General features: G+C 47.6%; 1 protein-coding gene across 21 annotated transcripts in view; it reads right to left on the minus strand.

The window, feature by feature from the left end:
* Positions 1-19,674, minus strand: part of AFAP1L2 (actin filament associated protein 1 like 2) — an 88,097-nt gene that overhangs the window by 18,617 nt on the left and 49,806 nt on the right. For all 21 annotated transcript variants that reach the window (XM_082052484.1, XM_082052481.1, XM_082052482.1 and 18 more), the window contains 3 exons: positions 8,650-8,778; positions 8,049-8,126; positions 3,562-3,653 (listed from right to left, as the gene is read on the minus strand). In XM_082052484.1, coding sequence (XP_081908610.1) covers positions 3,562-3,653; positions 8,049-8,126; positions 8,650-8,778 — 299 coding nt within the window. The remainder of the gene's footprint in view (positions 1-3,561; positions 3,654-8,048; positions 8,127-8,649; positions 8,779-19,674) is intronic.

Here is a 19,674-nt window from a genome sequence, read left to right on the forward strand (position 1 = left end):
GTGAGACAGCAGAGTCAGAGATCACAGTAGGATGAGCACACCGCTTGTACTCTGCCCAAAATACATGGCACCCCACCTCTTGCACCATGATCCAACAAGTAGCATCGCCCTGTTCCCCAGTGAGGTGTCCTCTCTCCTCGCCCAGGTCAAACCACCCCCAGTCATCTGACAACGGAATGCTCTGGCTCACACCCCTCCAACTGGCTCCTGATGGACACCTGTGCAAATCCTGGATGGGAGGTTCAGTGTGTGCAGGGCTAAAGCACAACTCGTCCCAGGAGGACAGGCAGAAGAGCAGGTCCCTCTCTGCAGAGACAGCAGTGTTGAAGGTCTTAGATCATGCATGGTTGTTGAGCACCAGCCCATGTGATTGCTCCTGGTGGACTGGAGAAGAAGGGCCATCTGCGCCACCAGCATTGCAGAGCAGTCTAGGGCAGGATCAGTCCCTTTGGAGGTCATGCCAGCATCATAAAATGCAAGTTCAAAGCTGTGCACCCTGCACTGGATATTCCAACAGGTACTGCTGCCCAGAAGCAGAAAGGAAGCTTTGAGGGAAAAGATTTTCTGGCCAGCAACTGCCCATGAAGGGGGATGCTGCTGAGCCTGTGGGAGCTGGGTACCCTGACCACACCGGCCAAAATCACGTGTCTCTGCTCGCACATGGGCAAGCTGCCCATGGCTCTGCCAACCTCACAAACTTCAAGTGTTCTGGATGAAAACTCCTTCCTATGTGGGTCTGCCAAATGCTGTCAACAGAGTCTGAGCTGCTTTCCAGAGCCAGGTAGGACACACTGCCGGAAAACACTTGCCTCCAGACACTTACAGGTTTAGGAACTTGTCTTAATGTGTTAAATTAAAGAAAGAAAAACAAACCCAGCCACTCCAAAGCTTTACTTAATCCCTTCCCTGGCCTGGAAATGTGTGTGCAATTGCCATCTGTGGTGGCCTCCTGCATGCAGCCAGCTCACAAATTGCCTACGCAAAGAAATGCTGTGGGTTTATTTGACAGTATCCCACAAGTGTCAGGGAAAGTGGAGGGGAAGTGATTGCTCCATTTTGTTTCCTACAGACAATGGGAGCCAACAGGGACTAGGTGGGACTGCACCTCAGCTGCCACAGAAGCTATTTTTTTCCTCTTCTCTTTCCTTAAAGGCGTGGAGTTGTTTTGTCTCTAGCTTAAGTCAAAGGGTACATGCTGCATTACCTAACCCAGAATGGCCCTCACAGAACATTTGCCTCTTGCATTACGGCACAATGGAGCACATAAATAAAACCTTCTTGGGCATCTGCATCCGTGCTGCATGACCTTCTCAGTGGATGGCTCTGGAAAACAGCAGAGCTGCCAGGGCCACCACAGATGAAAGGTCACCAGTGTCTGAGCCACAGCTTACAGGACTCATTGTTTCAAGGTTGCCTTGGGACAAATCCAAATAAATTAGTGGGATTCAGCTAGGCTGCCCCTGTTGGGTTGCCCATTGATTGCTGGTGTCAGTAAATACCAGGGACAATCTGCTGTACAGAGCTTTATCACCAAATTTCTCCTGTGCCTCAAAGGCAAATGTAGAGCAACACCACAGCCTTGGCACCGCCAAACCACAGAAAACTCCACAGAGCTAAACCAGATATATTCTCATATAATTCTCCCTGTTTCCGTGTGAGGAGCTGTGCTCTCTCCTCCACCGCCCAGGTGGCCGTGGCTCTTGCTGCGCCAGGACCAGCAAACACAGACACAAAGTTCATTTCCCCTCAGCCGCAATTTCCACACTCTAACTGGGACCACATTAAAGTTCTCCTCAGCCCCACTCCTTGAACTAATCTCAGGTATCTTTGCTGCCAACAGCCGACTGACATGAGATGCCCACAGCAAGAAGGTACTTGGGAGGTCAGCTCCAGTGGTGAGCAGGTGGGAGAAGGTAGTTCCCAGCACAGGCCTGGGAGAAGATGGATGGCTTAGGCACCCATCTCAGCTAACATCCAAGACTATTTTTTCTTAAATTCCCTCATTTAGCTTCCTGATTGCCCTATCAGAAAGCTGAGATGCACCAAGCACAAGCACAGAAGTCCTGGGGACACCCGGCTGCTGCTTCCCCAGTCATGCCTTCATTCCACTGCACCCCCATGCTCCTGTCCACCTCCCTGCCACGGCCACCACCTCCTCCAGCCTTCAGAAACCCAAAGCCAAACAGCAATCCCTCTCTGGTCACTGCTCCCAGGCAACTCCAGCTCCAGCACTGAATCCCCAGACGCTGCGTGGGCAGGGCCCCCCGGGGCTGGAGCAGCTCCCAGCGGCTGGAGCAGCTCCCAGCAGGCAACCGCACTGTGTCCGAGGGTTTGTTGGCAGCATCCCATCCTATCTCCTTGCTTTCCCAGCTCCTCCAGCTAACTCCAGCTGAGCCACAGAGCCCCCTGGGCAGAAGTCCTGGGGCCTCACCCTGTGTCCTCCTTTCTGGGAAAGGAGCAGATCCTCCTCCATGGATGCACCACTCCTCCCCCTCCTCCCCATGTATACTCCCTGCCCTCCTTTCCTTTCACATCCCGAAATCCCAGCTACAGCAATTCCCACGTCAGATCAGCTACTGAGCAGCAACATCCAGGGTCTCTAGGATGACCCGTGCCTCTTAAGGACAGTCTGGCTGACTTGCTGGCATGGAGACAAAATCCCACTGAAAGCTGATGGCGTTGAACTGGACCCTGGCTACATTTATACTGGAGCCTGACCAGATTTATAGCTGCCCTATGAAAAAATCTACAGTGCTGGCAACTCCTCCTTGCAGACCTGTGGGCTGTACAACTGGTGTAACGCCTGGCACAGTCACCCAATGCACAGACAACACCACGAAGCAAACCTGATCTTCTCTGCTAATGACCAAACCATGCAAGGCTCTGCCAGTGAGGAAGACCCTGGTGCTGACCAGGATCGCCTCACCACCCCGCAGCTGAAGGATTTCTGGCTTTTTTAAGCTCATGCCAGCAGCCTGGGCATAGCTGCTTTACAACTTGGTGGAGATTTCCAAAGCAACAGTTAAGAGCCAACCTCACCTTTGTTTCTTTGAAAACCTCAATTCTATTCCTTTTCTGAGCTTGGATTACCGTGTGACGTGTGTAGGCTTCCCTGGCAGGGAATACAGCCTGTTTTACACATTTCTCCTGCACGTGCATGGAAAGCCGAAGGCTCCTTCAGCTGCCTGCTCCACTTGTGCATGAGCTTTGGGGACAGCAGGGGTTTATGAATGTCCAGCCATCCCATAGCATGGCCACCCTGCCGGGGCCACCAGACAGCCACAGTGCCCACACCAGCCACACACTGACCTGCAGCGTTCGCAAGGACCAAATGTACAGCTGGAAACTCCTACACTGGGGAGTCCGTAGTTGAATCTTCATTTTATCATTATTATTTTTTAAATAAAGCTCACCTGGACTACTTGCCTCACTAACATAGACAGGCAGAGGTCACTCCATTTAGCCGTGCTGCATAGTATGTAACAAAAGAGAAGCCTCCAGGGGTTCAGATCCCCAGACTGAGGGCTAGGCAGTGAAAAGCAAAGGATTTCCAAAACCTACCTTGGGAGGGGGGAGGTCCGGCAGGCTCTTCTGAGGAGGGGACGAATGCAGTCCTGAGTCTCCATTGGTCAAGGAGTTTCTCCGATCCAGCCCTGCAATGCACAAATACAATCATATTGATGGCATGTGGCATTTCCCAGCAAAGCGCTGTGCAGGAACAGCGAGGTGCTATTTCAGTAGGAAGCAAAGTGACAATTACAGGCAGCACTGCAGGGCCACCATGTCATTTCAGGCCATACCCAGGAATGTGGCACTTGGAGACCCAGCAGAAGAACTGGCCTCTGCTTTTTGGGTATGTTTTTCCCTCTGGAAGGAAAACTGTGAAGTTCAACCCCACTGCTGAAACTTTAAAGGGTCTTGAGAAGCAGCTTGGGCAGATACTACACGGGATCTGGAAATCCACAGCACTTTAGTCCTTGCTAGCAGTGATCCCTGCTGCTGTGAGCAGATACAACAGTGACTGTCCCTGCCTCTGCTGCTTTTCCAGAAAACTGGAGCTAATACCACCCAGTTCCCAGATCCAACTGCAAAGGTTGCTGCCTAGCTGGGCTGCAGGATGCTTTATCAAAGACAGCCAAGAACAGTAATTTAATTGCTGTTGAAGGAAGAGATGCTCTTGAAGCAGCCCAGGCCAACCATGTGAAAGGGCATATGGCAGCAGAACTGCTCCAGGCAATCTGTGTCTGCCTCTGGAAAGTCAGATTTTCCAAGCAGATGAATGCAGAGTGATTCAGTAGCTGGAGGGTATGTCGAAGGCTCAGAACACTTGTGTCCAGTCCCTCTTTCCCCACCACAGAACTCCTGGGTGGCCTCAGACAAGTGCCCAAATCCCACGACCTCCAAGACAGTGTAATGCAGCAATGCTCAGGAACAAGTGGGAGAAGGGCACAAATGGCTGAAAAATGAAGGGCTTTGAAGGCATTATTCTGTGCAGAGGGGAAGTCCCCTTTTACAGAGTGTCTCTTGCCAAATACTCTAGGAGAAATGAGGCCAAGAAATCCAGATATTGCAAGTCCAGTAAATTAAGCAAGGGAATTAGGTGCAAAATCTGCAATGAGTTGATGTTCCAGCTCCCTTAGTCACCTGCTGATGCTCCAGCCATATTCCTCAGGCACACACACAAACCACCAAGGCATCGTGCAATGCCCAGTAGCAGTTAGTGCTGCACTCAGAAGACATGGGCAGGAACTTTGCTGCATATTTCTGGGCCTTAAAAATAGAAGCTGGAAACCACATTACTTTGTTCACGTCTGGGGCTTGGAAACCACGATGACAGCTCTGCCCTGCCAGGCTGCAGACCGCTCCTGGCCTAATGGCACAAGAGCCCAAAACGCGTCTCTTGTGACAAATTGCTCCCTGTGATGCAGGTCTCCTGGTCACCAACACTAGCTAACTTCTGTAAGTCAGGAAGACACGGAGACCCATAGATAAATAGACACCAAGACCCCAATCAGCTCTTTGCACCCTGCAAGTAGGGCTGCTGGATGTCATGTAAGGTTCAAACAGAGTAAAGCAGGGGAGCCTAAGACTGATAATGGGGAGATGCACCCACTGAAACAGCTCATGATTATATTGCCAGAGTCATATCTACAGGCTGCTCCTGTGGGTTGTCCTTTTCTGTAAAGGACCATGGAGATTGCACTCTCAGGGCAGACACCTTCCATCAACAGCAGCTGCTGAGGCCATTGATGTTTTGGGCAACACCAGAAACAAGGTTGAGACTTCCTAAAGCCACAGTGGGCTACTCTCCAAAAAGGGATTATCTCTGCACTCACAGTTGTCCACACAGGGGCCTTTTAGTGGAGAGAAACAGGCCAACTTGCATCCTCTTGTGTCAGGCAGAACCTCCCATGTTCAGCTCCATAGAAAAGAAATCATTGCAGCAGCAAAAACCACTGCCAAACCCTTTGCAAACAGTGGCCATCTGTTCTCGACTCTCCAACAAACCTAGCAATCACCTCACTGCACCCCACCATGCCCGGAAAATGCTGTTTGGTTTCTGTACCAGCGGTTCCTCCTCCTCCCACCAACTTTGGAGCGCAGGATGGAGACCACAGCTTCGGTCCTCACCCTGCTGGAAACCTGCCTACCTACTCCAGCTGAGGAACAGAGCAGGATGGGAGAGAGCTTTGATTTTCAGGCTCTGTGATGGAAGAACCACCGCTTTAACCTTCATCCTGACAAGACTGCTAGGAGATGTTACAGGGTTTTCTGTTCTGAGGTTGCAGAGGGCAGCTGTTGCTGTGTCCAGCATATGGGCACAAGCACCTAATGCAGGATTCCTGTATGGAGAGCCCACACAGTGTGTGCTGTACACACCCCTTTCTTCTCCTGCTACACACATCAGCACCACAAATCACAGACTGTTTCCTTATTGGGGTGGGACAGAAAGAGTATTTTTTTCCTAGATAAGCATTACCACTTTGCAGGTGTCTTCTGATAAAGATGTCTCTCTAAAACCTGGAACTTGGAGAGAATTCAGAAGAGAGGAAGAAGAAAAAGCAGGCAAAAAGCCTGCTGAAATTCACAGCTGTGCGAACTGTTGTTTATCTGTGCTCTCTGTTATTTGTAAAAGGGAATCCCTCCTGGAACATGGGCTAAGAAGACTGTAGTGACCACCAGGAGCCCTGCACTGTGCATCAGTTCCACCTCCCAGACTCCTGCACCTCGGTCCTTCTGTGCTGACTGCCAGGGGCAGATGGCATTTGGCTCAGTGAAGAGCCCCATGGACTTGCAGGGCAGAGACTCTCTGTGTTTCTCAAGTATATGAGATCAAGTAAATGATGGTGCCTTCATCACTCACTACAGTGGATTCCATTTCTGCGCCATAAAAAGGCCAAAAGCAGCACACTGTTCAGCTTAAATCATTGCTGACGGAATTGGAAATAGTGAGTAAAATATGTTTTTTGCAGAAATAGCATGTTCTAAGGTTTGGAGGGGGGATTTTTGGAGCTGATGTATTATTGCTTCAGAAAGCATTTCACCCTGTGCTGCTAGAGCACGCCCAAGCACAGCTACAGTGGTGAAGAAACTCTGCAGGGCATAAGAGGTCCCATTGACCTCAGCCACAAAAGTGTGGTCACCACATCCCGCCGAAGGATTTTGGTGAAAGGAAATGCACAGAGCTGCAGGGCATAAAAGGGGTGAAGGGAGCTGCATAATCCCTGGGGGATCCCAATCACACCCCCTAGCATCAGTGGGTACTACAGCCCCCTCCATCTGCTAAACCCAAACCTGCATGTCCCACCACTGACCAGGCAGGCACCGAGCCCTCCGTGCAGTCAAAGGCAGGATCAGGGCTGTACACCCAGCTGCAGCTGTGGCTGAGGTCCCATACGTGTGTCTCACTGACTTCACCATTTCCAAATAACTCAGAAGTTTTACTTGGAATAGGGAGGTTGTGGAAAACAGTGAACGAGTGAAGCTCTGGGTCCCACAGAGAGCAACTGAGTGGGTCGGCTTATGGCCTTGATAGGGAAAAATCTGAAATAAAAGAACCAACTCTAAAAATAAATGGTTTGAAATTTGCCCCTGTGTTTCAGCATAGTGTATCAGGGCAAGCCTTAAATAAATAACTTATATAAAGAGATGTTTTTGTTGCTGCTCAGCTGCCAGGAGCTACTGGGAGGCTGTGCAATCCTGTTGTGGAGCATCACAGCATCACCCAGAAGGCCCTGTCTGGGTAAAACCAAACCAAACAACTCTGGAAGTGGAGCTGTCCCAACTATCGCAGGACCAGCATGTCAACAGCAGGCTGCACTGACGTGTCCTCTTCTCTCGTCTACTAGGTTTGGAAACTTTGTGATAGGGTCAGCATCTGACTACGTGTGCATTAAGGAGATGTGTGTCAGTAATAATCTCACTCCATGCAACTATCAACAGAGCCTTTGTGATGAACTTCAAAAAGCAAGGACGTTTTTAGATAATTATGTTCTTCGCCACACTACAGGTTCAAAACCCGGGAAATCTAAATTGGAAATGAATGTTTTATCTCGGTTTAATTTCTTGGCTCATACACCGCAGAACTCTCGTGTCCCTGGGGAGATGAAGGTGCTGTGCCCCTACAGGTGGCAAGGGCGTGCTCGGGAACTCGCCTCGCGAGGTTGTGATGCTCAGACCCTCTGGGCTAGTGCAGAGCGACACACTAGAGAAGACACACGCTTTCAAGGTCTCAAAGAGGTGAAGTGGCTTGTTTTGTGGCCAAAGGAAACATACGGGCTGCCTTAAATATTTCAGGCACTGGAGCTGCAAGCCTTAGAAGGCAACATTTTTATCCCAAAATAACGCCCTCCAAAGTGCTACTTCCAGGAATAACCTCACAGTGTTGGCAAGGACCATGATTTCCAAAGGAATGTAATGAAAATGGCAGTCCTTCCAGACCATCAGCTGCCTCAGTCCTCAGAGCTGCCAGTAAAGCAAAGCTCTAACCATGTGTGCCTTCATCACCCTGTTAGATATGGATCAGCCATTAATCTTCAGCTCCTTACCTTTGTCTTGTTTCTCCTGGTCACCCTGCTGCTTGTGGATGGTCACTTTGTTCATATAAATATATTCCTCATCGCCACCTGCAACCAAAGGGAAGAGCGAACTCTTTACGCACCCATTGCTTTCACGTTGCTAAGTTTTTCCACAAAGACAGATGTCAAAAGTGTCTCTGCTGAGCACATTTTGGGGAGAGCATGTTGGTTGAGGCAATGTGCAGAAAAAAACCCCAAGCACTAATAAAAAGCAGAAAAATTAAATGCTTTCTAGTCAGGAAATTCCATAAGTTAAAATTTCTCCTTAAACATTAACTTGGCCAAACAGTACATCCTGTGTATCTTACAAAGTGGATTAAATAAACTTAAGGTTTAATAAGGAAAACAGAAAGTATCAGGAATCTTGGGAATCCTTTGCTTGTAAAGCTGGACACATAAGTATAGTAATTTTACATAAACAATTAGAGGTCACTGCAAAAATAATCTTATTTTCTCCTTCTAATTTTCATGTCTCCCCTTCCCACCAGCCTCCAAGAAAATGTTGCTTCAAGACCCTGCAGCAGTTCCCACGGGACCCCACCACCCTGTCCTCGGTTTCCCTTGCCCGTACCGCTGGACTTGGTGTAGACCCGCAGAAGGTCGGAAAGGAAGCTCTTCTTCACAAGAGCAGTGCTGCTCAAGTTCTCCTTGTCCAGTATCCTCAGAAAATCTTCAAGTTCTGTGAGCAGCTGCTGGAGAGCTACAACAGCAACAGAGACAACTGTTGGCTTTTCAAAAGAGGACACGCATTCATTCTGAATTTTCCAAGATCTTCTGCTTTTTTTCTGACCAGAAATAATTCATAGTTTTCCAGCTTGAACCCTTCCTCTAGTTTTGAAAAGAAAGTGGGTCCCACAAAAAAGGCTCCAACTTGCCTTAGTCTGTTCAGACACCAGTAAAATCCCATGTAAATATCTGTTCTTCTTCCTTTAGGAGTGTTTGCTTGAGTAAGGAAAAGCCTGGAGGGAATTTGAGCATTAGGGCTGAGATTACTCAAAAGCAGCTAGCAACACCTGAATCTTGAGTTCCTGCAAACATCATTCAAATGTCATCTGGATTTGGATCTAGCAAAGACTCTCTTATCTCTTGTTGTTCTTTCCAAGCCTCCTCCTGATTTCTCTGTCTGTAATGATTTAAAAACCTTCATGTGCGTCACCCAAAAAAGACACACATATAAAACAACAACAAAAAAAAACTCACCAAAAAACCAAGCATATACCTAATTCATAGTTCAGTAGCTTCTTAAGCTGTCTGGTTTGGGTGGTCACCACAGAGATCTTTGTATCACATGGCACTGAAGACTCAAGGCATCTCAGCCAGCCTCAGGAAAACCTGCCATGCTGAAGATATCCCTGTACACCCACAACGAGCCACCCAGACACACCAGTCCCCAGCACCGATGGCTCAGCCAGGCTAATGGGTCTGTTTTCCTTCTGAGGAGGTGCTACTCAGCTCTGCCACCAACAAGTCTCTTCTCTGACAGGGCTCACACTGAAGCAACAGGCATTTAATTGCTTGCTTTTGTTCATGTTAAAGTTCATCGTGGGCTAATTAGCAGCAGTGGCCTGAGTCTGTTCCAGGGAGGAAATAACAGAGTATTATGTGGAGGGAGGAAGTGCTACGCAAGAATGATGGTGTGTGGGAAAAGCACGGAAAACCCAGCTGAGGCCGTTCCTCCTCTTTGGAGACTCCTCCGCTTCCCAACTCCATCGCTCCCCGGAGCTGAGGAGCCATGGGGGAGATGGGCAGCAAAGCTGGGAATTGCCACTGCCGAGCTGCAAACCAGGCTGTGACTCCTCAGCACAGCACCAAAGAGTGTGACATAGAGACAATTTAACTGGAGCAATGCTCCATCCCCTTTACTTCTGGCACTTCCATGCTGCATGTGCCCATAGTACCCACGTGAGTCACAGAAGGCACCACTGAACTCAGAAAGCGTTAATATTTTGGTTTCATAGGGCAAAGCCTCTGAAGCACACCTAGTTTCAGTGCTACCGCCCCCAAGATCACAAAGAACATTTGTATAAGACCAGGAAAGAGCCACCACCTTTTTATTTCCCCATCTTTAGCCATGAGATGACCCTTCCTCAGCTGAATATATGTTAGAGGATTTATAAATAAAGCATAATTTACACTGCAAAGGTTTATGTTGCTAACTATTAATTGAAAAACATGTTGCTGCTCTCAAGCTGTATTAATCTTCACTAGCTTGACTGTAAAACTCTTTAATGACTCCAGATCAGTCAGTAATGGCTCTAGATGAGACTACCAACTGGCAGTTTTCACACTTCGTCTTATACTGTCTACTCCAAGTTAATTCCCTTTGGGTCTGATTTAGGACCAGTAGGGTATGGAAAATACCTTCATCATGCTGTGTTGACTTGAATGTTTTTGCTAGCTGCTGTTTTGCCCAGCTACAATGCACAGCAACCCAGGGAAGGCAAGAATCACTTCAAGAAACAATAGCTTTTTTTCATAAACTGTAAGAAAACAGGTAGTATTTTTTTACAATATTAGATGCCACCGATATAATTAAACAATGAACTGTGAGTGTTTGGTGTCAAACACATTCATAACTGGCTTCTCTCAAGTTTCCAGGATGCTGCTGATTCTAAGCTTAAGGAACCTCTACTGCGCTAAATCACAGCCTTGCTACACTTGCCCATCTGCTTCAGTGGCCCAGTTCAGAAAATTTAAACTGAGGTCAGTTACTGCTGGTCAGGCCTGGTAGACGGGGCATTTATGTGTCAGGGATGATACCAGAAGAAACAGCACCAAAAATACCTAACCTTAATTTGAAGCTTCAGAAACGGGTCAGCTCCCAACAGCTGCCTGTGTGGATGTCACGATACCAGGATTGCAGGGAAGGACTGTAATTCCAATTCCCTCCTCCACCCCCACAACTGCAGAAAATGACTTTATTCTTCTCGCAGGCATCCACAACTAGCATACACACAGGGCTGCACGCTTATGAATAGCACAGTCCATACAGTAGGTTACATTTTCCAGCCCACCAAAGCTGAAATCAGGCTTCTAGTGACTCAAAGCAACTCATTTAGAACATGATCCTGGGGCCACAGAAGCTGGTGGAAAGACTCTGTTAGACTTCAATGGGTTCAGACTTCAGGGATCAAGAGAGATTAATTTTGCTCTTCTTCAGCAAGAGGCAGCATATAAACCATTGCTCCTCCTATGCAAGTATCTCTTTGATCTCAGCTGGACTTTCCCAATCCAAACCTGATACCTGCAAAAATAAACCACCTTTCAAATGAATGAGACCACTCATTGTCTTATATCAGAGGGAAAACAAGTTAACACTTATCAGAGTGATGAATGTGAGAAGTAAGAAGAATGAATACAATGGGGGTCTATAAGAATCTCTGTGGAAGCAAGAATCGCAGCAGGTCCCAGCAGGCGAACAGGACTAAAAACAGTTGAGAGCCCATATACATCAAACCATCTCAGGAACTGAATGCTAGAAACCACTGCTTGATCTCATCTAAAGACCTACCATGCTGTGGTGATGATGTATCGAACATGCTTATGGCAAAACCAGGCTGGTGATTATCCAGAGCAGCCTGAAACAAACGGCTCTTCCTCCAAGCATCATTGTTTTGCTCTCCTTATCTTAGCAGTTTAGAAATGAGAGCACGTAAAGAGATGATTCCTGTAGCTAGCCTCGCTCTGCAGGGCAATAATTACAGGTGCAAGGAATGCGTTTGCAAAATCAAATGCCTGTAAACAGCAGGATGAGAGATCAGAAGTAGATAAGAATCCTGAGTCACAAGGCAGTGCAACTGTCACAGATGCTTTTGAGAAACCTCCTTCCACAGCTTCATTGCTCTTCTCAGTTCTCATAGCACTTCTTCATGAAACTCCAAGTACAACATGACTCAAGTAATCTTTCAGGCACCATCTCAAATTAATACCTCCACAGCACTTGCAAAAATTCAGCCTACTTTGTGGAAAACGGGAGACAACCTCTAAGGTTGAGATTGGCCCAGAAGAGTTAAGAGAGGTAGCCAAGGTCACTGTGAATATCTCTACTGAATCCAGTCATCTTAAGCCCCAGGAGATGACCTACTCCATCTCCTTAGAAAGCATGGCCACAGATGGGATACCATTAGATGTCACAGCACACCTCATATCATGCTGCTCCTCCCCATCGCCACAGGCACCAGTCACTGGATAAAACCCATAAGGATTTTGCAACATGCAATAGAGGGAGGTGTAGGAGCATCGTACACCTCAGACACATGGTGTGAATTTTGGGCTTGTCCTGTGCAGGGACGTCAGTTGGACTCGATGATCCTTGTGGGTCCCTTCCAACTCAGGACATTCTATGATTCTATGACCGTAGTCAAAAGAAAACTTGACTGTTTTGCATCTGCGGTGAGTGGATGATCATCACTGAAAGGACTGAACTTTAAAGCGTATAAAAATGTAGCATCTTTACTGCTGTAATAAGGACTTACAGGGCGCGAGTTCCAATCAGAATTACCAGCTTCTCTTGTACGCACTTCAATCGAGGATGAGAAATGTTATTCCTCCTTTTATTCCAAGACAATGCAACCCTTTTTACAGAAACTCCTGGGCAGCCCTCTGACCACACCGGCCTCTCTCTGTTTGAAGGTTGCAACTATGGTTGCAGTAATAAGCAAAAAATTGCTTGAAACATGACTGATCTGTTTCAACGGCAATTCAGTGGCAGTAGGACGGGACTGAAAAGGGCTTTTTTTGGCAGCAGTCTATGGCCTTTCTTTGCAGACAGAAAGTCTCTTGCATTGCAGCAGTGTCTATCCTAGTTCACGTGAAGCCAGAGCCAAAAAATGCAGCAGTTTGCAAAGCCCCCATTGAGGAAGCACATTCCTTGTAGAAGAGCTGCCAATTTTGCCTGACACCAAGGTCACTGAAAGGTAAATGACCATTAAACTAGATTATAAAAGCCATTCCTACCAATAACCACTGATCTTTGTCATTGTGCTACAATAACAACCTATGTCTACATCTAATTACTTCATGTCTTGGCCTTATGAGGAAATGGAAAGACAGGCTCAGAATGAACTTTCATTCAAGTGTTTTAGTAACCACTGGGCAGGATTATATTAGATCACTCAATCTAAATTTAATTATTTATTTTATCAAGGTAGAGGGGCCCCAGCCACCGGACAAAGGACTGCAATAAGATACATACTAAAACAAAAAACTCTTTCCTCTACTGAGATGAGAGGTGGAAGATAAGGAGTATCATTTGCTACCAGGAAACTAAGGCATAGAGAGATTAAGTGATTTGTCCAAAGATACGGGCATATCCTCCAGCAGATCAGGAGCACAACTGAGCTCTCCCGTGTCCCAGCCTGCTGATCTCACTCCCAAACCAACGTTCCTTGGATCCCGAAGCGCTGGGAGATTGCCCACCCTCCAGCAGAAAGCAGGATCTTGGTTTGGTACTTTTGGCTTCACCCCTCCTAGAAGGGGTTGGGCTAAGCTGCTGGCAAACAGCATTGATTCTGGCACCCGGTAAATACCTGCAGCTCGTGGTGTGCCAAGATTTTTGGTCCAACCACCTTGGAAAGTCCAGAGATAGTGAAACTGATAAAAAGAGTGATGATTCATGCAAGTGTCATGCTGCAGGAGCAAGGGGGCTCCCAAGGGGCACCTCAAGGTGCTCACACACCCCTGGAGAGCCTCCCCCATACAGGACATCCCACGGTGGCCTTTCAGTCCCCATTTCCCACTGACCAGCCCCGTCTGGCAGCACTGGGATTCCCCAGGGGCTGCTTTGGCAGAAAGAAGTTCCTTTCTTGCCCTGGTTTCTTTTTTCCTTCCTTGCATAAAATCAATAGGGCAGCTGATGGGCACGCAGAGAGGACAGGCGGGTATAGAGGCAGTATTCAGGCCACTGAATAGCGAATGCTGTCAGCAGAGCAGGAGGACCCAGCCCAGCCCTCCTTGGCTCATTTGGAGCCTTACAGTAACAGTCGGCCTTTGCAAGAGGGAAAAGTCACCCAGGATGACAGCCAGAGAAGGCCATTCTCCCCAGCTGTGAGGAAAGCCAGATGTGTGGATGGTGACAGCTGTAACAGCTGGATGACCCCCAAGGCAGGGCTGCCTTCCAAAGCAGCAAAGCAGATCCTTCCTCAGGCAAACCGACCCTCCTCATCCTGCTGCTTTCAGGGTCTTGCAGAGGAGCAGGAGAGAAAAGGCTACAGCAACACTGTGGCCCTTCTGCAGGGGTTACGGCTCCTCTGCCTTGCTCTGGATGCCGCTGGCTTTGGCACATGCGGGTATCATGATGCAAGGAAGACACGTGGCGAAGGGCTCGCCCAAAGACAGAGCCAGGACAAAGCAACACCTCTGTTGAACCCCAGAAGGCTACTCCTCTGAAATACATCCCCACTACACTGAAACCCCACCAGCATTCATGCAGTTTGATGAGCAGGGAAAAAAGCAGACAAGTGTGGACTAAAGTTTACCAGCTTGGTTTTAATCATCAGAAACCAGGCTTCAGCTCCCACACTGCACCTGCAATGACTGGCCAGCCTTCCTCCTAGATTTTCAAGGGAAAAGAATAAAAAGCTCAACCCAGTGTTGGCCAGTTGAAACTTCTCAATTTTTTAATGGAAAAATAATTATAAATATATATAAATACAGAGAGGGCTCTGAACAACCTGATCTAGTTGAAGATGTCCCTGCTCATTACAGAGGGATGGGACTATGTGACCTTTGAAGGTCCCTTCCAACCCCAACTATTATATGATTTTTTGATTTGTGGGAAAAAAAAGAGAGAGAGAGAGAAATGTCCCTACAGCAAAATAAGAAGTACTGTGTTTATAAAAGGCAAGAAAAATAAAAACAACACCCCCCACACACACACCCCAACCAAAAACCAACCAAAAAAACACCCCACAAAAAACCCCACCAAGCTTCCAATAACCAGTGAACTTTCTCATTGGAGAACCACTGCTGGATTAAACAAAATAGAAGGCAAAAATTCACAAACCCGAGACAAGCTAAAATTCCTCAAAACAAGAAAGCTATACAATTGGAGAACTCCTACAATGTTTTCCTTATTAAGCCAGACAAGTGTCAGCCACTTATGACCACTATCACAAAGCTGTCTGATTTTCAGACATAATGAGCGCTCACAAGGAAGAACGGAAAAAAAACACCCAGACTGCTATTGATGTACCTAAAATCCAGTATGGCCTGGCTTCACACCCATGTTGGGAGCATTAGGCTCCTCTTTGTTGCAAAGTATGAATCATGGAAGGAGAGAGGCAAACAATGAGTCTTGTCGGCTGTGGGCTGTGAACTGTGCAGATGAACCCAAGCAGCTCTGCGTGGGCTGCTCTGGAAGTTTGAACAAGACTCGTATTGAGAAGCAGCAGCTCTAACCTAAGAACTCTGAACTTTAACAAAACGGCAGCAGAAAATGCACACAAAGCTTTTTTTCAGTTAGCTGAGCAAACAACAGACTTCTCTTCCGTCCGCTGGAAGGTGGGAAACAGCATCCAAGAAAAATTAAGAAAAAAAGGGGAGAGACAAGAGAAGGAAAACATTAAATTTACTGTGTCATAAGGAGTTTTTACTGAGCATTCTTGTATTTTAGTGCCATATTGCTTTATTATATGCAATAGAGGGTATATGCATGAAGCTCCAGGGGCAATGCAGTGACGGCTTTTGCAAAGGGTCTCAGTCTTCCCATGACAGATCAACTGGTGAGTCACTGGAGGTCTCACACTGGCAAACAGATTTGTCAGACACATCTGAAAAAAGCCAGTACCTCTTCATCTTGTAGCACATTATATTAGCAGAGTGCCCAAACTCAGAAGATCCCCAAAGTTTTATTAGGGTACGGACTGCAGGTCTGCGCTCAGCAGAACATCAGCAACTGAAGACATATCACAAAGTGCCATGGAAGACTGAGCTGGGACCTGGATTTGATCGCATTGGGGGTTGATCAGACCCTCTCTGTGAGAAGTGCTGCATCCTCAGCATGCAGGGGACCAGGTCACACATCGCTTGCGTAAGACGGTAACTCCTGCTGGGGCAGAGCTGAGCTAGGAAAACATCGGGGGGAAACAACTAAAGAAACTGCACTGCACTGGTGCAGTAGCCCAAGAGGGCAAGTAAGGATCAAACCAAATCAAGATAACTGACAACTAGAAAAAACTAGACCAAGTCAGGGAGTGCAGGATTTTAAAGCGTCCCCTTTCTAAGGTGAATATCCCCAAAAGCAGGTGCTAGCACGTTTCCTTCCTAGCAGGGAAGAAAACAATCCCAACAATCCTTACAAAGCAGGGCTCGTGTTTGCTGCCAAGCCCCAGAGTTGAATCCTACAGTGGTGTGACAGAGAGAAACACAATTTCCTCTAAAGCTGCCACCATTGATTCCCTTCTCCCCCCACAGTCCTTTCTGCTGTTTTTTCCCCTTACTCCTTCAGTTTTCAGCTAAGATAGGTTATTTGTTTGTTTGGGGTTATTTCATTTGGGTTGGTTTGTCTGGGGTTTTTTGTTGTTGTTGTGTTTGCTTGGTTTGTGGGGTTTTATTTGTTTGTTTGTTTGTTCCTTTTCTTTTTTCTGTCTTGTGAAGCTTTGCTCTCCTCTCCATCACTATGCAGTTGATGACCAGCAAGCTGAGTGGTGCAGTTGACATGCCTGAGGTTCTGGATGCCATCCAGAGGGACCTGCATGAGCTTGAGAAGTGGGCCCATGTGAACCTCAAGAGGTTCAACAAGGCCAAGTGCAAGGTCTTGCACCTGGGTCAGGGCAACCACCAGTATCAATACAGGCTGGGGATGAAGGGATTGAGAGTAGCCCTGCTGAGAAAGACTTGGGGGTACTGGTGGATGAAAGATTTGACATGAGCCATCAACGTGTGCTTACAGCCCATGAGGCAAACTGTATCTTGGGCTGCATGAAAAGGTGCGTGGCCAGCAGGTCGAGGGAGGTTATTCTGCCCCTCTGCTCTGGTGAGACCCTATCTGATGTCCTGCATCCAGCTCTGGAGCCCTCAGCACAGGACAGACATGGATCTGTTGGAGAGGGGCCAGATGTGGTTACCAAGGTGAGAGGGCTGGAACTGTTCTGCTGTGAGGACAGGCTGAGAGAGTTGAGGTTGTTCATCCTGGAGAAGAGAAGGCTCCGGGGAGACCTTATTGCCCTCTTTCAGTACTTAAAAGGAGCCTATAAGGAAGATGAGGACAGACTTTTCAGCAAGGCATGTTATGATAGGACAAGGGGTGATGTTTTTTAAACTAGAAGGCGAGAGATTCAAGGCTAGACATGAGGAAGAAATTTTTTACAATGAGGTTAGTGAAACACTGGAACAAGTTACCCAGAGAGGTGGTAGATGCCCCATCCCTGGAGACATCCCAAGGCCAGGCTGGATGAGGCTCTGAGCAACCTGATCTAGTTGAATATGTCCCTGCCCATTTCATGGGGGGTGGACTAGATGACCTTTGAGGGTCTCTTTAACCCAAACTATTCTATGATCCTATGATTGTAGTAAAAATGCTGTTGCAAACTTTGTATCCTCCTTGTTCATCACTCTGCATGGCTACATCTAGAGGAAAGCACATCTCCATCCCTCTCTGCAGCACAGAATAGCAGCAGAACAGCAGGCCTGCTGCTGCCCTAATGTCTGCCACAGCCTGCGGCCACAGGGCCCCTGTTCCCCAGGGAAAAAGGAAGCCTGAGGTACTGTATTCCCAAAACAGCAACTGGGAAAATGCGAAGTCCTACACAAGATTAACCATTCACAATGACGGTGACTGACAGCCCTGGAGCAACACCCTGCAGTTTGTACCACTTCAATACAAATAAAGGAGGTTAACTGCCAAAAACATTTGGAGATGGATTTCTTTCTTGCAGGCAAGACACAAATTAAAGGAAGCTGCCAGATACACAGGGGGGTTTGTTGTTTTGTTTTCTCTAAGAGAGGACATGCACACATACATACACATGCACACGCCCTCTGAAGGCCTCACATCAAAGTATTTTCCCACAATTCTCTGTTGATTTAATGGCATCATTTCTCCAACGAACAATAGAAACACAAGGGGAAAGCAATTATGTTTGAGAAAGCAAAAGCAGGAGCTCAGGGGTCAGAGAGAATGACAGACACGCAGCCCTGGAGCCCAGTCTTCTCCTCGCCCTTTCCTCTGCAGCAGGGGCTCCTCAGCCACACCAGCCAGGGCTGGGCCTCCATTGCTACAGCTGGAAACCAGAATGGCTACACCAGGCTATTGCACTAGTGCAGGGGAAAAACAGGTTTTAAAAGTATCCTGAAGTATATCAGGGTAGGCTGGCAGAGCCTACAGAAGCATCGTTATTGATTGCTAGATTTCTTTCTTAATAATGTTGCTCAATCCCTTGTCCAAACATTGCACAGAGTCCTTATGCATCCTCTTTGGTATAACCTGGGAGCCTAAGCATTGGGTGGGAGCACATGGCTGAGGTGCTGACCAGTATTGATGCAACAATGTGCAAACCTGAGATTTTCTCTGGAATCTCAGTGTATGACCATCAGCAGGCAAATTTACCCAAAAAAAACCCAAAACAACACTCCTCTCTTCCCCACCTCCCTCCCTGCAGTCTACAGATGTCACCAAGGTCCAAAGCTTGCCCTCTAGCAACAGGATTCAAAGAAAACCAATATTTACTAAACTTCAGTTTAGGGTTAAGAGGCATGGAAAGGGAAGGTTTAGGAATGACTACACAATACTTCAGAGGTCAAATTACAAGCCCTCTCCTGCTATGAGTCACCAGTGCTCGGTATCTCCCAGCAGGTCTGCAACATCTACCACCACAGGATGCCACAGCTTCCTCCCACATGCACAGGGAGGGCGACCTGAGGACAAGACTGGGTATACCTGCTCTTACATTCATGATATTCCACCTTTATTCCTCTCCCACACCTCCAACATGACATTTCACTGAAGTCAGGGTGGAAGAGCAGCCTGTGAGGAGCAGGCAGCTCCCCTGTTTGCTATGGATTACCAAAGCAGCTGGGCACCACGTGAGCCGTTTTGAGACACATGGGCCCCGTGGGGAAACACCAGTGTTGTCCTAATGCTGCAGCAACATTCCAGAGAAACAGAGGCTCTGCCTTGCTTCACACCCAAATATCACTTTCATCACTCAACAGGTTTTCCAATGCAGTTCAAGTTTTTGGTACCGTTTGGCATCTGTTATTAATCCCCACGTTGCTCAAGAAAATCCCAAATACATTTCCTTAGTAAAGCCTCTCTGTCCAACAATCAAACCAAGTATTGGCTGCCTTGGGGAAAACAAGTGTCACACACAGGTAAGAGCTTCTCCCATGCCACCCAATTTTGGCAAGGGCTGCATGCACACTACTCTTCCAACACAGGTCCCATTCACTGTGTGAAAGAAAAATGTTCTGCTAAAACAGAGCTGACAATATTTGGGGGCAAAATGGTGATACAACACTTGTTAGAAGCCAGGAGCATACTGGGTAAGTGACAGCAATATGCAAACCAGTGTGGAACCAGCGAAGACAAAGGGTCAGAATGCCAATGCCATGGAGCCTGCTGGAGCTGCACACCACTGCATGAGGAGGTACAACAGGA

This window comes from Streptopelia decaocto, assembly GCF_964273445.1.
Source record: "Streptopelia decaocto genome assembly, chromosome: 5".
NCBI classification, from domain to species: Eukaryota; Metazoa; Chordata; class Aves; order Columbiformes; family Columbidae; genus Streptopelia; species Streptopelia decaocto.